Source organism: Hyla sarda, chromosome 4 (assembly GCF_029499605.1).
Source record: "Hyla sarda isolate aHylSar1 chromosome 4, aHylSar1.hap1, whole genome shotgun sequence".
NCBI classification, from domain to species: Eukaryota; Metazoa; Chordata; class Amphibia; order Anura; family Hylidae; genus Hyla; species Hyla sarda.
This window is the reverse complement of record NC_079192.1, coordinates 309848332-309864782: the sequence shown is the minus strand read 5'-3', so window position 1 is coordinate 309864782 and position 16451 is coordinate 309848332. Positions and strand designations below refer to the sequence as shown.

General features: G+C 46.0%; 1 protein-coding gene across 2 annotated transcripts in view; it reads right to left on the bottom strand.

Annotated features, from left to right (window-relative positions):
- Nucleotides 1-16451, bottom strand: part of ERGIC1 (endoplasmic reticulum-golgi intermediate compartment 1) — a 104754-nt gene extending 88303 nt beyond the window's left edge. For both annotated transcript variants that reach the window (XR_008892787.1, XM_056574835.1), the window contains exon 1: nucleotides 15940-16451. Coding sequence is in view for 1 of the 2 variants with exons in the window: in XM_056574835.1 (XP_056430810.1) it covers nucleotides 15940-16139 (200 nt within the window). In the remaining variant the exon portion in view is untranslated. The remainder of the gene's footprint in view (nucleotides 1-15939) is intronic.

Here is a 16451-nt window from a genome sequence, read left to right as displayed (position 1 = left end):
CTGCTTATTCTAGAATGCCCGGGCCTATTTTTGATTCCAGTCCAGCCCTGCCTGTAAGTCAATTATATCATTGTGTATTCTCTTGACTGTGTCCCATCAGTGCTGTAGTCACTGATATCTTTGTGACATGTATGTTGCCTTTCTTTCCTTCAAGGAATGTATAAAATACATTTGCATATTAATACAGAGGAGTCGGAGGTACCAAAAACTGAGGAGTCGGAACATTTATCTACTGACTCCACAGCCCTGCTAGGATGACAATTGATTTTGCTTCTAAATCACTCTCTGTACTTTACATACTAAATATGTTCTGTATCCCTTCTAAAGAAAAAAAAAATTATTAGGTTCCTTTACATCAGGCCTTCCGCGAGGGCATGCAGGGGTTAAACGTAATTTGCTTTGCTGCTTTACCTAATCTTTTTTGTGGTCTCAAATTCAAAACAAATTTGTCAAGCCCTGTACTAAACTATCTTTTATGGTGCTTTTTGTCATTTAAAAGATAAAAAGTATAATAACCTACTGGCAGCCACTTTAGAATGGTAACAGGACATTTGTCGTCTATTGCAAATAACGCTCATTCACGGATCTAGGATGTTTGTTCACCCTAATCAGGAAGATAGGACATGGCATACAGAAATAGTGCCAGGCGCAGACCGCGCTGATTGTTACCAACTAGTTACTGTATACGGGAAGTAGTCTTCCACAGCAGGATATGGACTTACCGTAGTCTTCCTTTATCTACCACTTTGTATGCATTCATTCCAAACTATTCTTTTATTCCCACAACCCCTGGCAAATATTGCTGGCTTTCAATTGGCTTTTCTGTATTCAAATATCATTTAATTCTGCTGAATTATTGTTGTTATTTATTTTATATAGCACTTGGTTCCAGATCACTGCACATATTATAGGGGGTAAATAATAAATAACGTACAGTGATCCCTCAACTTACAATGGCCTCAACATACAATAGTCCAGAAAAGACCATTGTTCCTTGAAACCAGACTCAACATACAATACTATGGACAGTCCAGATCTGTGAAACATCAGTGGCTGGAAGAACTGACCAATCAGAATGGACATTTCACTGGTAAAACACCTGTATTACTGAAGTGCATGCACTAACTGGTGTCTGGTAGCGCCCCCTACAGAACAGGGAGGTATTACATGTTCTGTACACTTTACCTGTATCAGGGCTGCTCCTTTGAGGGTGACTCCAACTTTTTTTTTTTTTTTTTTTTTTTTTTTTTTTTAAAGGACATTGCGTGTCCGGAAGAAGCGCCTGTCCTCTACATAGGCCAGTGTTTCCCAAGCAGGGTGCCCCCAGCTGTTGCAAAACTACAACTCCCAGCATGCCCGGACAGCCTTTGGCTGTCCGGGCATGCTGGGAGTTGTAGTTTTGCAACAGCTAGAGGCTCCCTGCTTGGGAAACACTGACATAGTTATTTACAGCTCCCAGCAGCTCTTTCTTACTTTTATATGTAAGGATTTGCATTATCTATATTAGTTCTGCTTATTTTTCTTTAATCCTAACTTTTTCCTATTTTTGATGACATTTTGGGGCTTCAGAACCAATTACCAGGTTTCCATAGAGTTCTGGTCTCAACATACAATGGTCATCCTGGAACCAATTAATATTGTAACTTGAGGGACCACTGTACAATGAACGTGGAACAGTAAGTAACAGACTTACATAAAAAGGGAGAGAGAGGGCCCTGCCCCGGGACTTACATTCTACAGGGGTAGGGAAACAATAGTAGGGTGAGACGGCTGGTCATCAGGGAACAGTTGGGGAAGCAGTGGGTTATTGTAGGTGGTAGGCTGTCCTGAAAAAAAAAAAATGGGTTTTCAGGTTCTTTTTGAAAGTCTTAGGGTGTGTTCACATGCTAGTAGCTAGCAGTGAGTTTCCCGTTGCGAGTTACGCTACCATTGATTTAAATGGGTCCGAGGACAGTCCGCAAATCTGACACTATTGCGGACTGTCTGTGGACCCATCCAAATCAATGGTAGCTTAACTTGCAGCAGGTTTCCCGCAGCATGAAACCCGCGGCTAGTAATAGTGTGTGAACGCACCCTTTATGGGTAAAAGCTGGGAGGGGTTGGGGTAGCTGGTTACAGTGTATGGGGGGAAAGCACGGGAGAAGTTTTGGAAATGGTTGTGCAGGGTGTGGAGAAGGGAAGAGCACAGACTAAGATTATACAAGGGGTTATTAGGCCTTAATGTTGAAGATATTCCCCAACAGGGGCGGTATTGGGAAATCAGTTCAGAGAGATATGGGGTAGACAGATTGTGTATGGCACTGTATGTTGTGGTAAACCGTTTAAAGTGAATTTGTTGGGCAACAGGTAGCCAGTGAAGTGATTGGCAAAGGGGAAGAGGCAGTGGAGAAACAAGGGAAAAAGGTGGATAAGTCGGGAAGCCTAGTTGAGGATAAAAACAGTGTTTTTTGGAAGGCCAGAGAGGAGGATGCTGATGAGGGCATGTACCAGTAGTTTATTGGAGTCACAATTAAAGAAGGAGCAAGTTCAACAAAATGTTTTTTGTTGGGGTGGCAGCAGGAGGTTGTAAGGGCTTGTCTGTGTGGTATAAAGGAGAGAGCAGGGTCAAACATGACCCCAAAGGCAGCAGACTTCAGGTACTGGGGAGAGAGTCAAGCTATTGACTGCGATTGATAGATCAAGTGGGAGAGTGGAGCAGGATGGGGGAAAGAAAGTTCTGTTGAGCTTTAGAAAGTGGGAGGAGAAGAAGGAAGATATAGCTGACAGATACTCTGGTATCCTGGATTGAAGGTGACATCTGCACCACAAAAAGGTAGATTTGAGGGTCGTCAGCATGGAGGTGATATTTTAAGCTGTGGGATTCTATGATCTGTACTAGGCCGAAAGTGTAGATGAAAAAGAGTGAAGGCCCCAGGACAGAGCCTTGGAAGTGGTAGTTAGTGAATGTAGGATTGGTAAGGTATGAGAAGACCCAGGAGAAGGCCAGATATGTCAAGCAGAAGGAGGAGAAAGTTTGTAGCAGAGAAGAGTGATCAAGAAGAAAGGAAAAAAGGAAAAAAAAAAAAAAAAAAGAAGCACAGAGAGCCGGCATGAGGCTTTGGTGATCAGCAGATCACTGGCCACCTTGGTTAGGGCAGTTTCATTAGAGTGTTGTGGATGAAGACCAGATTGTAGGTGGTTATAGAGCGTGTTAATGGAGAGGTAGGAAGAAAGTTCACGGTAGACATGTTGTTTCAGAGGTTGAGGCAAAGATGAAAAATAAATAAATAAATAAAAAAAACAGCTGGGGCGATAGCTGGGCATAGAGGATGGGTCAAGAGATTGATTTTTGAAGATGGATGTGATGGTTGCTCATTTCAATGAAGAAATGTGCCAGTGTTTAGTAATAAGTCGAAAAGATAGGTTAAAGATAGGAAAAAAGACAGTGGTAAGGTTGGGAAGATGGGATGGGATCGGGTCAAGTGCACAGGTGGTGAGGTGCGATGTGGTAGTGTAGTTTGGAAAGCTTCTCTACAGTAATGGAGAAGAACTGAGTTATGGGGGAAGAGCACTGGTCGTGTGAGAAGATGAGTGGTGAAAACTAAGTAAAAGCTTTCTCTGATGTGGTTTATCTTGCTTTTGAAGTATGTGGAAGTCTTCAGCCAACAATAGAAATGTGTGTGTGTGTGTGTGTGTGTTTTTTTTGTGTGTGTGTGTGGGGGGGGGGGAGGAAATAGCAGCAGGGGATGGAAAAGGGAATTGAAGGTGTTAAAGAGTTGCCTGTGGTTGCGAGGCATAAGATATTAGAGTGGTTAAGAAGTCCTGTTTAGCAATGGTGGTGCGGACTTAAAGGGGTATTCCACTGCTAGACAACATATGCCCTATCCAAAGGGTAGGGGGATACGATGTCAGATTGTGTGTGGGGGGGGGGGGGGGGGTCTTGCCTCTGGGGCCCTCCACGTTCTCCTGCAGCACCCAGCGTTCCAAACAAATGTAGTGACATCACGCCATTCATGTCTATGGGAGGAGGTGTAGTAAGACACGCCCCCTCCCATAGACATGAATAGAGCTGGAGTGGCATGACATGAGGGGCGTGGCCGTGAAGTCAGGAGTGCTTGCTTGTACACCTTGAAGTTTACTGTGGAAAGTGTTTTCTTCCAGCGCCAATCTGCAACCCTAAAAGCTTGCCTGACTGTCTATTAATGCGCCAAGATCTAGTGAGTGCGAGGGCTGAGTTGACTGTGGTGTTATAGAATGTGGCGGCTGAGATGGAGAGAAGATCTGGTGGAATATGGCCAAAGGGAGTCAGAGTGTGAGACTGCCGAGATGTTCAATGTTTCTGCAATGCTGAGCAAGGTTTTAGATGAAGGGGTGGGTAAAGATAAAGGAGAAGAGAGTGTAAGAAGATTATGGTCAGATGCATGGAGAGGTTGTGTTTGCTTGGTTGCATATGGAACACGTGAAAATTAAGGCAAGGGTGTTACCACGGAGGACTATTGTGTAAGGCCAAATTGGGAAGTTAGGGATAGAAGTTTAGAAGCACCGACTGGGAATTGTTAGTAGGAATGATGAAGTCACACAATGAAAGTGGGTATGTCCAGTAGAGAGCCAGGTGGTTAAACGGATTGTGTCACCAAATTATAAAAAAAAAATTCTTAACCCCCTTAGGGACTCAGCCTGTTTTCACCTTAAGGACTCAGCCTTTTCTTCAATTCTGACCACTCTCACTTTATGTATTAATAACTCTGGAATGCTTTCACCTTTTATTCTGATTCAGAGAGTTTTTTGGTGACATATTCTACTTTAACATACTGGCAAATTTACGTTGTTACTTGCATCCATTCTTGAAAATGTAGCATTTTTTCTAACTTTGAAACTTTATGCTTGTAAGGAAAATGGACATTCCAAATAAATTATATATTTATTCACAAATACAATATGTCTAGTTTATGTTGGCATCATAAAGTTGACATGTTTTTACTTTTTGAAGACAGAGGGCTTCAAAGTATAGCAGCAATTTTCACGAAAAATTTTAAATCCGAATTTTTCAGGGACCAGTTAAGTTTGAAGTGGATTTGAGGGGCTTCTCTAAGAAATACCCCATAAATGACCCCATTATAGAAACTACACCCCTTAAAGTATTCAAAATGAGATTCAGAAAGTTTGTTAACCCTTTAGGTGTTTCACAGGAATAACAGTAAAGTGAAGGAGAAAAAAAAAAAAATTAAAAAAAAACTTGCATGTTCTTGTAGAGCCATTTTTTTTAATTTTTTTTTTACAAGGGGTAAAAAGGAAAGAATCCCCCCTAAATGTGTAACACAATTTCTCTCAAGTAAGGAAATACCTCATATGTGGATGTAAAGTGCTCCGTGGGTGCACTAGTGGGCTCAGAAGTGAAGGAGCGACAATGGGATTTTGGAGAGTGAATTTTGCTGAAATGGTTTTTGGGGGGCATGTTGCATTTAGGAAGCCCCTATGGTGCCAGAACGGTGCAAAAAAAAAAAAAAAAAAAACACACACGGCATACTATTTTGGAATATAAACTGTGTAGGAATAGCGATCGTCACTACCTGGCTCCGGCCTATGTAGGGATATAAGGAGATAAATGCGAGTGCTGTACAGTCCTTCACAGTTGCTCACCACTAGCGGTGCACCAATCACCGATCTTCGGTGCTCAAAACCCTCATGGACAGCAAGTCAAATAAACAAATGTAGATCGATGAGAAAGAGAAAGGTAGGGGGAGCGCTCACGAAAACCCGATCCCGGTTGCGGTGCAGAAAGTTCCTTTATTCAGGTGCTGTGGAATACAAGCTGGACGCCAGGGACTCCGGTGTTACAGGTAAGCTTTGGCGCCGATACAAGTCGCTTCTTCAGACCTCAGACCACTTTTCCCGTCACCTGACTCAGGTAAACACACCTCTATAGTCACGTGACGGAAGAGGGCGTTAACATTGGTGAATTAAAAACAGAAATAAAAGCCGGCGAACGGACAAACTAAGATACATAACACCGCTGCTGAACTTAAAAACCTTATAGAAAAATGCTCATATCCAACCAGTCATTGAGCCCAAGGCTGCCCTGGGCATTCGTCTTCAGGATCCAACGTCCTTTTTGAAGAATAGTCTTAGTGTCCGCTCCAGCCGCAGGGTATATACGTTCAATACCACAGAACTTCATTGCCGCGATGTCACTGTTGTGACACTCGCGTATATAAGCAATCAGTCGGGGCGACCCTTTGCCCATTCTGATTGAATTGGCATGTTCTCTGAACCTTACATTGATTGCTCAGGTCGTGCAGCCAATGTAAAAAACGATTGCAGCTGCATCGGACACAATAGATGACATTCTTCGTTCTACAACAAATAAAATCTCTACAAATTATGTCCACCCCTCCTACATTGATGTATTTGTCTGAGCAAAAGAAACTACACCAATTGCAACTGCCGCACATAAAATTACCTTTCGGTCTATCTGCGCTTAACCAGTTAGTGCTGGGGGAGTTGCTTTTTAGGGTGCTGCTTACTAGCACATTACTCAGATTCTTACATTTTTTTGAACGTAATAGGGGGGGGGGGGATTTTTGGTGAAATCATGCAGATCAGAGTCATTCTGTAGTAGGACCCAGTTATCCTTTATTGCCTTTCTGAGCTACCGGACTATAGGTGAAGGCAAAAGAAAACAGATTTTTTTAGTGCAGATGTTGGATTTCTTTCTTTTTAGGAGAGTCTCCCGTGGAAAATCAGATGCCCTCGCCAGGGCTGTGTCTAACACCTCTTTTTGGATAGCCTCTAGTAAGGAGCCTGGCATGCAACTCACTGGCCTGCAACTCGAAATCCTCCACATCTATTGTGTCCGATGCAGCTGCATTTGTTTTTACATTGGCTGCACAACCCGATCAATGTAAGGTTCAGAGAACATGCCAATTCAATCAGAAGGGGCAAAGGGTCGCTCTGACTGATTGCTCATATACGCGAGTGTCACAACAGTGACATTGCGGCAATGAAGTTCTGTGGTATTGAACGTATATACCCTGTGGCTGGAGCGGACACTAAGAAGACTATTCTTCAAAAAGAAGGACGTTGGATCCTGAAGACGAATGCCAGGGCAGCCTTGGGCTCAATGAAAGGTTGGATATGTATGTTTTTCTATAAGGTTTTTAAGTTCAGAAGCGGTTTTATGTATCTTAGTTTGTCTGTTCGCCGGCTTTTGTTTCTGTTTTCAATTCATCAATGTTAACGCCCTCTTCCATCACGTGACTATAGAGGTGTATTTACCTGAGTCAGGTGACGGAAAAGGTGTGGTCTGAAGAAGCGCCTTGTATCATCGCGAAAGCTTACCTGTAACACCGGCGTCCCTGGCATCCAGCTTGTATTCCACAGCACCTGAATAAAGGAACTTTCTGCACGGCAACTGAGACCGGGTTTTCATGAGTGCTCCCCCTACCTCTCTCATCAATCTACATTTGTATACTATTTTGGAAACTACACACCTCAAGGAACGTAACGAGGGGTACAGTGAGCCTTGACACCCCACAGGTGTTTGACAACTTTTCGTTAAAGTCGGATGTGTACTTGGAAATTAATTTTTTCACACTAAAATGCTGTCCCCCCCCCCCCCCCAAATTTTACAAGGGGTAATAGGAGAAAATGCTCCCCAAAATTTGTAACGCCATTTCTTCTGAGTATGGAAATACCCCAAATGTGGATGTAAAGTGCTCTGCGGGCAACCTACAGTGCTCAGAAGAGAAGGAGCGCCATTGAGCTTTTGGAGAGAGAAGTTGATTGGAATGGAAGTTGGGGGGCCATGTGCGTTTACAAAGCCCCCCATGGTGCCAATACAGTGGACCCCCCCCCCCCACCATGTGACCCCATTTTGGAAACTACACCCCTCACAGAATTTCATAAGGGGTGCAGTGACCACTTACACCCCACTAGCACTTTACAGATATTTGGAACAGTAGGCTGTGCAAATGAAAAATAAAATTCTCATTTACACGGCCCACTGTTTCAAAAATCTGTCAGACACCTGTGGGGCATAAATGCTCACTGTACCCCTTATTACATGAGGGGGTGTAGATTCCAAAATAGGGTCACATGTGGGGGGGGGGGTCAATTGTTCTGGCACTATGGGGGCTTTGTAAACACATGTGGCCTTCAATTTCGGACAAATTTTCTCTCAAAAAGCCTAATGGCGCTCCTTCTGAGCATTGTAGTTCACCCGCAGAGCACTTTACATCCACATATGGGGTATGTTCTTACTCAGAAGAAATGGGGTTGCACATTTTGGGGGTCTTTTTCCTATTTTCCCCCTTGTGAAAATGAAAAATTTGGGGTAACACCAGCATTTTAGTGAAATTGTGTAACTGGGGTAACTGTGTAGGGGTTTATGTATATGTAGTGTTTTACTTTTTATTTTGTGCAGTGTAGTGTTTTTAGGGTACATTCACACGGGCAGGGATTCACAGAGTTTTCCGCTGGGAGTTTGCTGCATCTCAAACTTGCAGAGAGAAACTCGCTGTAAACCCAAACGTGTGAATGAGAGACCTCATGAGCGGTGAGGAGAAGCGGAGACCGGGATTGTATGTGTGAGTAGGATAGTTTATGAGATTGGTGTAAGCGTTTGAAAAAACAGCAGTGAGAGACAGGGGAGTGGGGAGATCGGATAAAGAGATGAAAAGCTTGTTACTTGGTTTAGTTATTTGGGCGAGGTCAGAGGTTGAGGACCACGGAGATTAGAATGTTTATTTTGCCCATTATTCTTGAGTAGGGAAGATTGGATATGGGGCAGTTACTTTCAGTTTCCTTCTGAATTCTAAGTTCTTAAGTAATGCTTAAAAACTCAGGCACTGCTTTGTGTGGCGGATGACACAGCTCCGTGCATGAAGCGGGGGGGGGGGGGGGGGGGGGTGGGGTCCCAGCGATCAGACCCTCCACGATGGGACACTTATCCTTTATCCATTGAATAGGTGATAAGTTGTTCAGTACCCTAGTTCCCCTTTAGTGGCCACAATACATCTTTGTCAACCAAGGAAGAGTAGCCAAGCACTAGTCTTGTGCTTACCAGGATGCAGAAGGGCCTTCTAAAGGTTATTCTAAAAATAAAACAAATCTCACCAAAATGCTATTTTTTTTTATTGCGGGGGGAGGAAACAAAAACCACACACATATCTGGTATCATCACTTCCATAGCGACCTAAACAATACCTTTTTTTGCATTATTTATCCCACAAGGTGAATGTAGTAAAGATAAAAATATAAAGGCGGGAAATCGAGGTGGCCTGGGATTAGCTGTGCATAGTGTGACATCAGAGGCATAGCTTGTAGCATCTGGGCCACGAACAAAATCAGTTATATTACTGGTCTCTAATGGGGCAAATGTGCTTTGGGGCCCCCTTAGGCATCAGGGCCTGGTGCGACTGATATCTCTATAGCTACGCACGTGTGACATATCAGGCACCAAAAGCAGGATGAAGACTGGGGCAGGAGGATGGGAGAGGCCCCAGGGAAGCGGCCAAACTACACTCATGGCCAGCGCTGCACTCCGCTGTAGTCCAAGGTGCCCCGATGAAGTCCCAAAGACTCTGCAAGGGAACACTGCAGTCAGCGACTGGCCTCAGGAGTCACGGGTACCTTCTACTACATGTGAACAATGAGCACATTGATAGGTCCCCATATACTAATGCAGAACGTATGGACTCTAACCTGCATTTGCCCCTGTACAAGTTTGCCAAAAAAAAAAAAAAAAAAAAACACACACACATCACCTTTAGATGGTTGATAATATCCTATATTAAAGACCAGCTATTGTGGCAAAGAATATTATGGATATTACAATAAGACTGTCTTACGACCACCTGAAACTGGCTTTACACTGTGCCCATGCAAATAATTTCGGAAACATAGCATACAATTTATAGTATTCTACTGCCCAAGGCAAAGTGAACACTCCAATTACATACCAGCAGATGTGTGCTCCTTCAGGTCATAGGGCAGTGGTCTCCAAACAGTGGACTTAGGAGATTCAAGTGAAGCAACGTCTACTAACAAGATACAGTCTGGCCCCCTGACTGTTTATGACAGCTATGAGGCATTCCTAACATTCCATGGATGCATATACTGTTAAGGGTCCACAAACACTGGGGTCTCAGGAGGGTCTTCTTGCTGATAAACTACCTGATACCCGATGCTGCATTTTTGTGCCCATTTCCAGCAGGCAGTCTACATGTAGTTTAACTACTGCCTGGAACACTTATGTTTAACCCCCTTAAAATAAGAAGTGAATTATTCCAGAAAGAACAGGCTATAGTATCCCGGGCTGGGTCGGGTCTTTCATCTATAAATATTTAAGGGTATTACAAAATTTGCACTTTTTGCATCAGCTTTTGCTGCTTAAATGAAAGCACTAAACGTAGGCACAAAATAAAATCCCCCAAAAAATTACCGGAAAAAAAAAAAAAATATGCAAAGACATCTGGATAATCTGTGTAGGGATTGGACTACCAGAAACTAGGTCCCATGTCTCAGTGTGAATAAAGTGGAAGTCAAGCACGCACACCATGCTCCACTTACTTTCTAAGGGACTGATGGACAGGCTGCATAAAGTGCAGCGTGCATTACTGGAGTAATACTGCTCGACTCTACTCTTCGCTGTCATCACAGAATAGTAACTTCTCTCAGTAGCAATCTCTGTCTATGCCAAGTTAACCACTCCACCTTCTCCCTACCAGGATGCCAGAGGTAGCTATCCGCTGGGCATCTGGAGCCGTTTCTTTTGGCACAAGCGAGAAGTCAACCGGTGCACATCTGCGTTCATCCCAGACTGGAGAAGCCTCAGGCTAGTGACAGTGTTGTTGACTTGCTGGTGATACAGCAGGGCATACTAAGGGTCTATAATAAAGAAGAAAGGGGGAGGCACACCAATATATGGAAACCAGAAAAACTTATTCACAAATGTGTCCTTGAGCCTCCTGGATTGAATACAGACTATGCGGTGAGTGCACCTTATCGCTTCTTTGTTACATTATGCTCAGTTTCTTTACACTGGATACGTTGTACCTCGCAGGTACATACTCACATTTGTGAATACGTTTTTCTGGTTTCCATATATTGGTTGACACTTTGGAATATCCGCTTGCGTAATTCCATCAACGGGAGTGTGGAAACCCATAGAAGTGTATGGGGGTTTTCATTTGGCGGATTTCGCCATCGGAAATTCTGCCGTGTGAATAGACCCTAAGGCTGGCCATGCACATGGGACTTTGGCATAAAAGCTGAATATCCAGCACAGAAGATGAGACCTTCAGTAGCCTTAAAAGGGGTACTCCACTTCAAACGTAGCCCCAATTTTAAAAACGTATCCTACGGATATTCGATAAGTGTCTGGTCGCAACGTGTCCGACCGGGGTCCGAACCCCCACTCTCAGACACACGTTCTTGCTGAACAGAAGTGAGGGCCCACTCAGTCAAACACTGTGATTGGCTGAGCAGGCCGCCCTTCCTGTTCAGCACTAATGAGTCTTTGAGGGTGGGGGCCGGAGTGCACAGGCGATAAGCAATGGACCCTGCATGAACAGGTTACAGCAGGGCCTCATTCAGGAGATTGCTTAACTAGTGGATTAGTGGGGGTTTGCTTCCTGGAGCCCCGCCAATACCCAGAAAGCAGGAAAATTATGCCCTGAATGAATTGCCATTAATGCATGGACATTTATTTTCTATGGGGCTTGCAAAAATTGTTGACGGCTATAACTTAAAAAAAATTAGATTACCCCCTTAAAGGGAGCTGCAAAACAGAAAAAAAGTCATACTTACCAACTGCAGTCCAGGTCCCCCATAGCTCCTGCTACGGGTCCTTTCAGGCCTCATTGCTTGTCTCTTCACCCAAAATAACACCTGCCTGCTCAGCTGCTCACTGGCCACAGCAATGTTGTGTCTTGGCCGGTGATTGGCTGAGCAGGCAGGTCCTGCTCCGATGCGTTATCGCCAAAGAAGCCACAAGCAAGGAGCTAGGGGGTACCGGGAGCCATAGCATGACCTGCAGTAGGTGCTGCTTTTTCTCTTTTTCCATTTTACATATGGCTCAGCATTATATAATTAAAAATAAATACATAAAAAAAATGAAAATCCCAGAACACTTCTTTAATAAGAAATGGACTATTGCACAAAACTTGCCAGATGGCATACGCTTGTCTTGGCACATGTACTGCCCATTGTTCACCCGTGTCTCTATACCCAATGTGAAGAACGGGCGAAAAGATAATTTTATAGGTGCAATTTAACTGCTGTGGTTCCTGCTTTAAAGGTGATCTCCACTATCACTACTGGCATGCCCCATTAAAGGGGTATTCCGCCACTAGACATCTTATCCCCTATCCAAAGGATAGGGGATAAGCTGTCAGATCGCTGCTGCAGCACCCGCTATCATTACTGCGCAGAGCGAGATCGCTCTGCACGTAATGACGGGCAATACAGGGGCCGGAGCATCGTTACGTCACGGCTCCGCCCCTCGTGACGTCAAGGCCCGCCCTCGTCAATACAAGTCTATGGGAAGGGGGCATGGCGGTCGTCACGCCCCTGCCATAGACTTGCATTAAGGGGACGGGCCGTGATGTCATGAGGGGCGGAGCCATGACGTCACGCTGCTCCGGCCCCTGTATCGCCCGTCATTACGCACAGAGTGAACTCGCTCTGTGCAGTAATGATAGCGCAGTGCCGCAGTGGCGATCCCCGGGGTCCCGAGCAGCGGGACCGCGGCGATCTAACATCTTATCCCCTAGCCTTTGGATAGGGGATAAGATGCCAGGGGCGGAATACCCCTTTAAAGGAGAACTAAGAATATGGAATAAGTGGCAGATCGCAGGGGATTCCCAACTCTCGTTCTGAATAGGGAGTTTTGACCACCACACAAAGCGATGGCCGACACACCCCCTCAATGCAGCACTATGGGAGAGCTAGAGATTGCCAAAGCAGCATTTCGGCTCTCCCATAGAGATACACTGAGGAAGCGTGTTGGCCACTGTGGTTGAAATGACCCATTCAGGAGGAGAGCCAGGGCCCCATACAGGAGATTGCTGGGGGTCCCAGTGGTTGGACCACCTGTGATCTGACACTTATCCCCTACCCTAGGATATGGTACAAGTTTTGCTATTCCCAAGTTTTCCTTTGAAGGGGTTAGCTAAAATTTGAAAAACATAGGGGGAGATTTATCAAAGCATTTAGTAGATTTTTTTTTTTGCTTAAAATTGTCGCAAAAAAGTTGCGCGTGCGACTACTCTCTTTTTTCTGCAACTTTTTGATTGTGCAGTCTCCTAAGCAAAAAATTAAAAATCTTGCTTACTAAAGCAAAAAGTGATTCTTGACTTGCAGTGGTCAGAGATTTATCAAGTGCGAAAGTCGCAAAAAAGTCGCATTACATGGAAAAACCTACTAAATTTACTCCAGCTCAGACATGGAGCAGAAAAAGCCACTACCAAAGCAAAAAATAAATAAAAAATAAATAAAAAAAATTGCTTATGTGAAAGAAATGTATCTGCAGGCTGAAAGCAGTTGATAAATAAGTCGCACATAAGCAAAAACATGGTAAGAAAAAAAACAACTAAAAAACGGAATACATAAGCAACCATTGATAAATGTCCCCCATAGTTGCTTTCTTCCCATAGCAGGACCACACTATTTTAGGCTGTGTGCAGTATTAGAACTTGGCTTCACTTACTTCAATGGGACTGAGCTATACTACCATACACAAATGGAGGACAATATGACACTATGGTTTCCTCCTGCCACTTGTAGAGCATAAGGCTATGTTCACACACCAAAATGTCTGCACAAATGTATAGCCAATACACTAATGGGATTCTGCCGTCCCATTCACACAATAGGATTTCTGCTGCAGGAATTCCACTGAGGTGAATTGGCTATAAATTCATGCAGAATCCTGTGCAGAAATTCTAGCGTGAGAACATAGCTTAAGGCTATTGGAATTCCGCATGGAGATTCCGCAGCAGCAGAGTCCCATTGATTTCAAGGGGATTCTGCTGTTCTGTTCACATAGCAGAATTTCCATACCGGATAAATCTGGCGTGGAAATTCAAATGCCAGTGTCTGCATAGACATGTCCATTCTTTCTGCGGAATGCATTGCGGTCTACGAGACGGTGCATTCCCAGCATCCACAGTCTGCACTGATATTTTCCGTGCGGACATTCTGACATGTGAACATAGCCTAAACAGCTGAGATCCCCTTTAATCTAAATGTCTACAGAACAATTTATGTGGTAATTTCTCAAAACCTGTGTAGGGGAAAGCGTGGTGCAGTCACCTATAGCAACCAGGCAGGTAGGGGAAAGCGTAGTGCAGTCGCCTATAGCAACCAGGCAGGTAGGGGAAAGCGTGGCGCAGTCGCCTATGGCAACCAGGCAGGTAGGGGAAAGCGTGGCGCAGTCACCTATGGCAACCAGGCAGGTAGGGGAAAGCGTGGCGCAGTCGCCTATAGCAACCAGGCAGGCAGGGGAAAGCGTGGCGCAGTCGCCTATAGCAACCAGGCAGGCAGGGGAAAGCGTGGCGCAGTCGCCTATAGCAACCAGGCAGGCAGGGGAAAGCGTGGCACAGTCCCCTATAGCAACCAGGCAGGCAGGGGAAAGCGTGGCACAGTCCCCTATAGCAACCAGGCAGGCAGGGGAAAGCGTGGCACAGTCCCCTATAGCAACCAGGCAGGCAGGGGAAAGCGTGGCACAGTCCCCCATAGCAACCAGGCAGGCAGGGGAAAGCGTGGCACAGTCCCCTATAGCAACCAGGCAGGCAGGGGAAAGCGTGGCACAGTCCCCTATGGCAACCAGGCAGGCAGGGGAAAGCGTGGCGCAGTCCCCTATGGCAACCAGGCAGGCAGGGGAAAGCGTGGCGCAGTCCCCTATGGCAACCAGGCAGGTAGGGGAAAGCGTGGCGCAGTCGCCTATGGCAACCAGGCAGGTAGGGGAAAGCGTGGCGCAGTCGCCTATGGCAACCAGGCAGGTAGGGGAAAGCGTGGCGCAGTCGCCTATGGCAACCAGGCAGGTAGGGGAAAGCGTGGCGCAGTTGCCTATGGCAACCAGGCAGGTAGGGGAAAGCGTGGCGCAGTTGCCTATGGCAACCAGGCAGGTAGGGGAAAGCGTGGCGCAGTTGCCTATGGCAACCAGGCAGGTAGGGGAAAGCGTGGCGCAGTTGCCTATGGCAACCAGGCAGGTAGGGGAAAGCGTGGCGCAGTTGCCTATGGCAACCAGGCAGGTAGGGGAAAGCGTGGCGCAGTTGCCTATGGCAACCAGGCAGGTAGGGGAAAGCGTGGCGCAGTTGCCTATGGCAACCAGGCAGGTAGGGGAAAGCGTGGCGCAGTTGCCTATGGCAACCAGGCAGGTAGGGGAAAGCGTGACACAGTTGCCTATGGCAACCAGACAAGTAGAGGAAAGCGTAGCACAGTTGCCTATGGCAACCAGACAAGTAGAGGAAAGCATGGCACAGTTGCCTATGGCAACCAGACAGGTAATGGAAAGCGTGGCACAGTTGCCTATAGCAACCAGACAGGTAGGGGGAAGCATGGCACAGTTGCCTATAGCAACCAGACAGGTAGGGGGAAGCGTGGCACAGTTGCCTATAGCAACCAGTTTATTTTTCAGAGGCCTTTAGAAATAAAAATGAAAGCAGCAATCTGATTGGTTGCCATGGCCAACTACATTATTCTCTCTATATATACACAGGCTTTGATAAATCCCCCATAGTCCCCAGTGTATTTAGCAGTAAATGAAGCAGGGCATGGATACAAGGAATGAATTAAATAACAGCAGTATATAATAGAAGGGCAGGAGGATGCCCGGGTGCTGTGGGCATCCTAAGTGGTACATATTAGTGCCTGTAGTCCCCATTGAAGAATACAGAGTGAGCGCTGCAGCATGATGCCCACCCCTCCCTCACAGAGCAGGGTGCCCACACCACTCACCTCCTGAAGTCAAAGGGCATGGTGTACCGCCTCCCACTCCACACTGGGCGCTGATTTAAAGGGGCCGCTCCTGGCGTCCGGGCAGCCGGTGTCACAATCCCCTTCAAGCCTGCACACCGGCTAGACACAAAGGATCTGGCGTCAGTCGTGCTCGCCGAGCGGCCTGTGATTGGAGGCGGCCCGGGGAGGAGAGGGCACATCCGGCCCCGGCTCCAGCCACGTGGGGTGTTCTTATAAGCCGGGCATCCTGGCTCCTGGAGCCGCTCTACATCCTGCTCCGTGTACCTTGTGATGCCAGGGATGACTGACTGCTTGGCACAGGCACAGGGAACGCATTATGGACTCCACTACCTGCCAGGAATACTCTACAGCTTACTGCGGCTAAAATCTGCCCTCATAGCCACCGTATGGCATTGTTCTCTGTTATCAGCCACTGCAGACTGTCATAGAGATGTCACTTATCAGGGCTGTTTATTATAGGGCATCTTCAAGATGCCCACTGAGTGCCCCCA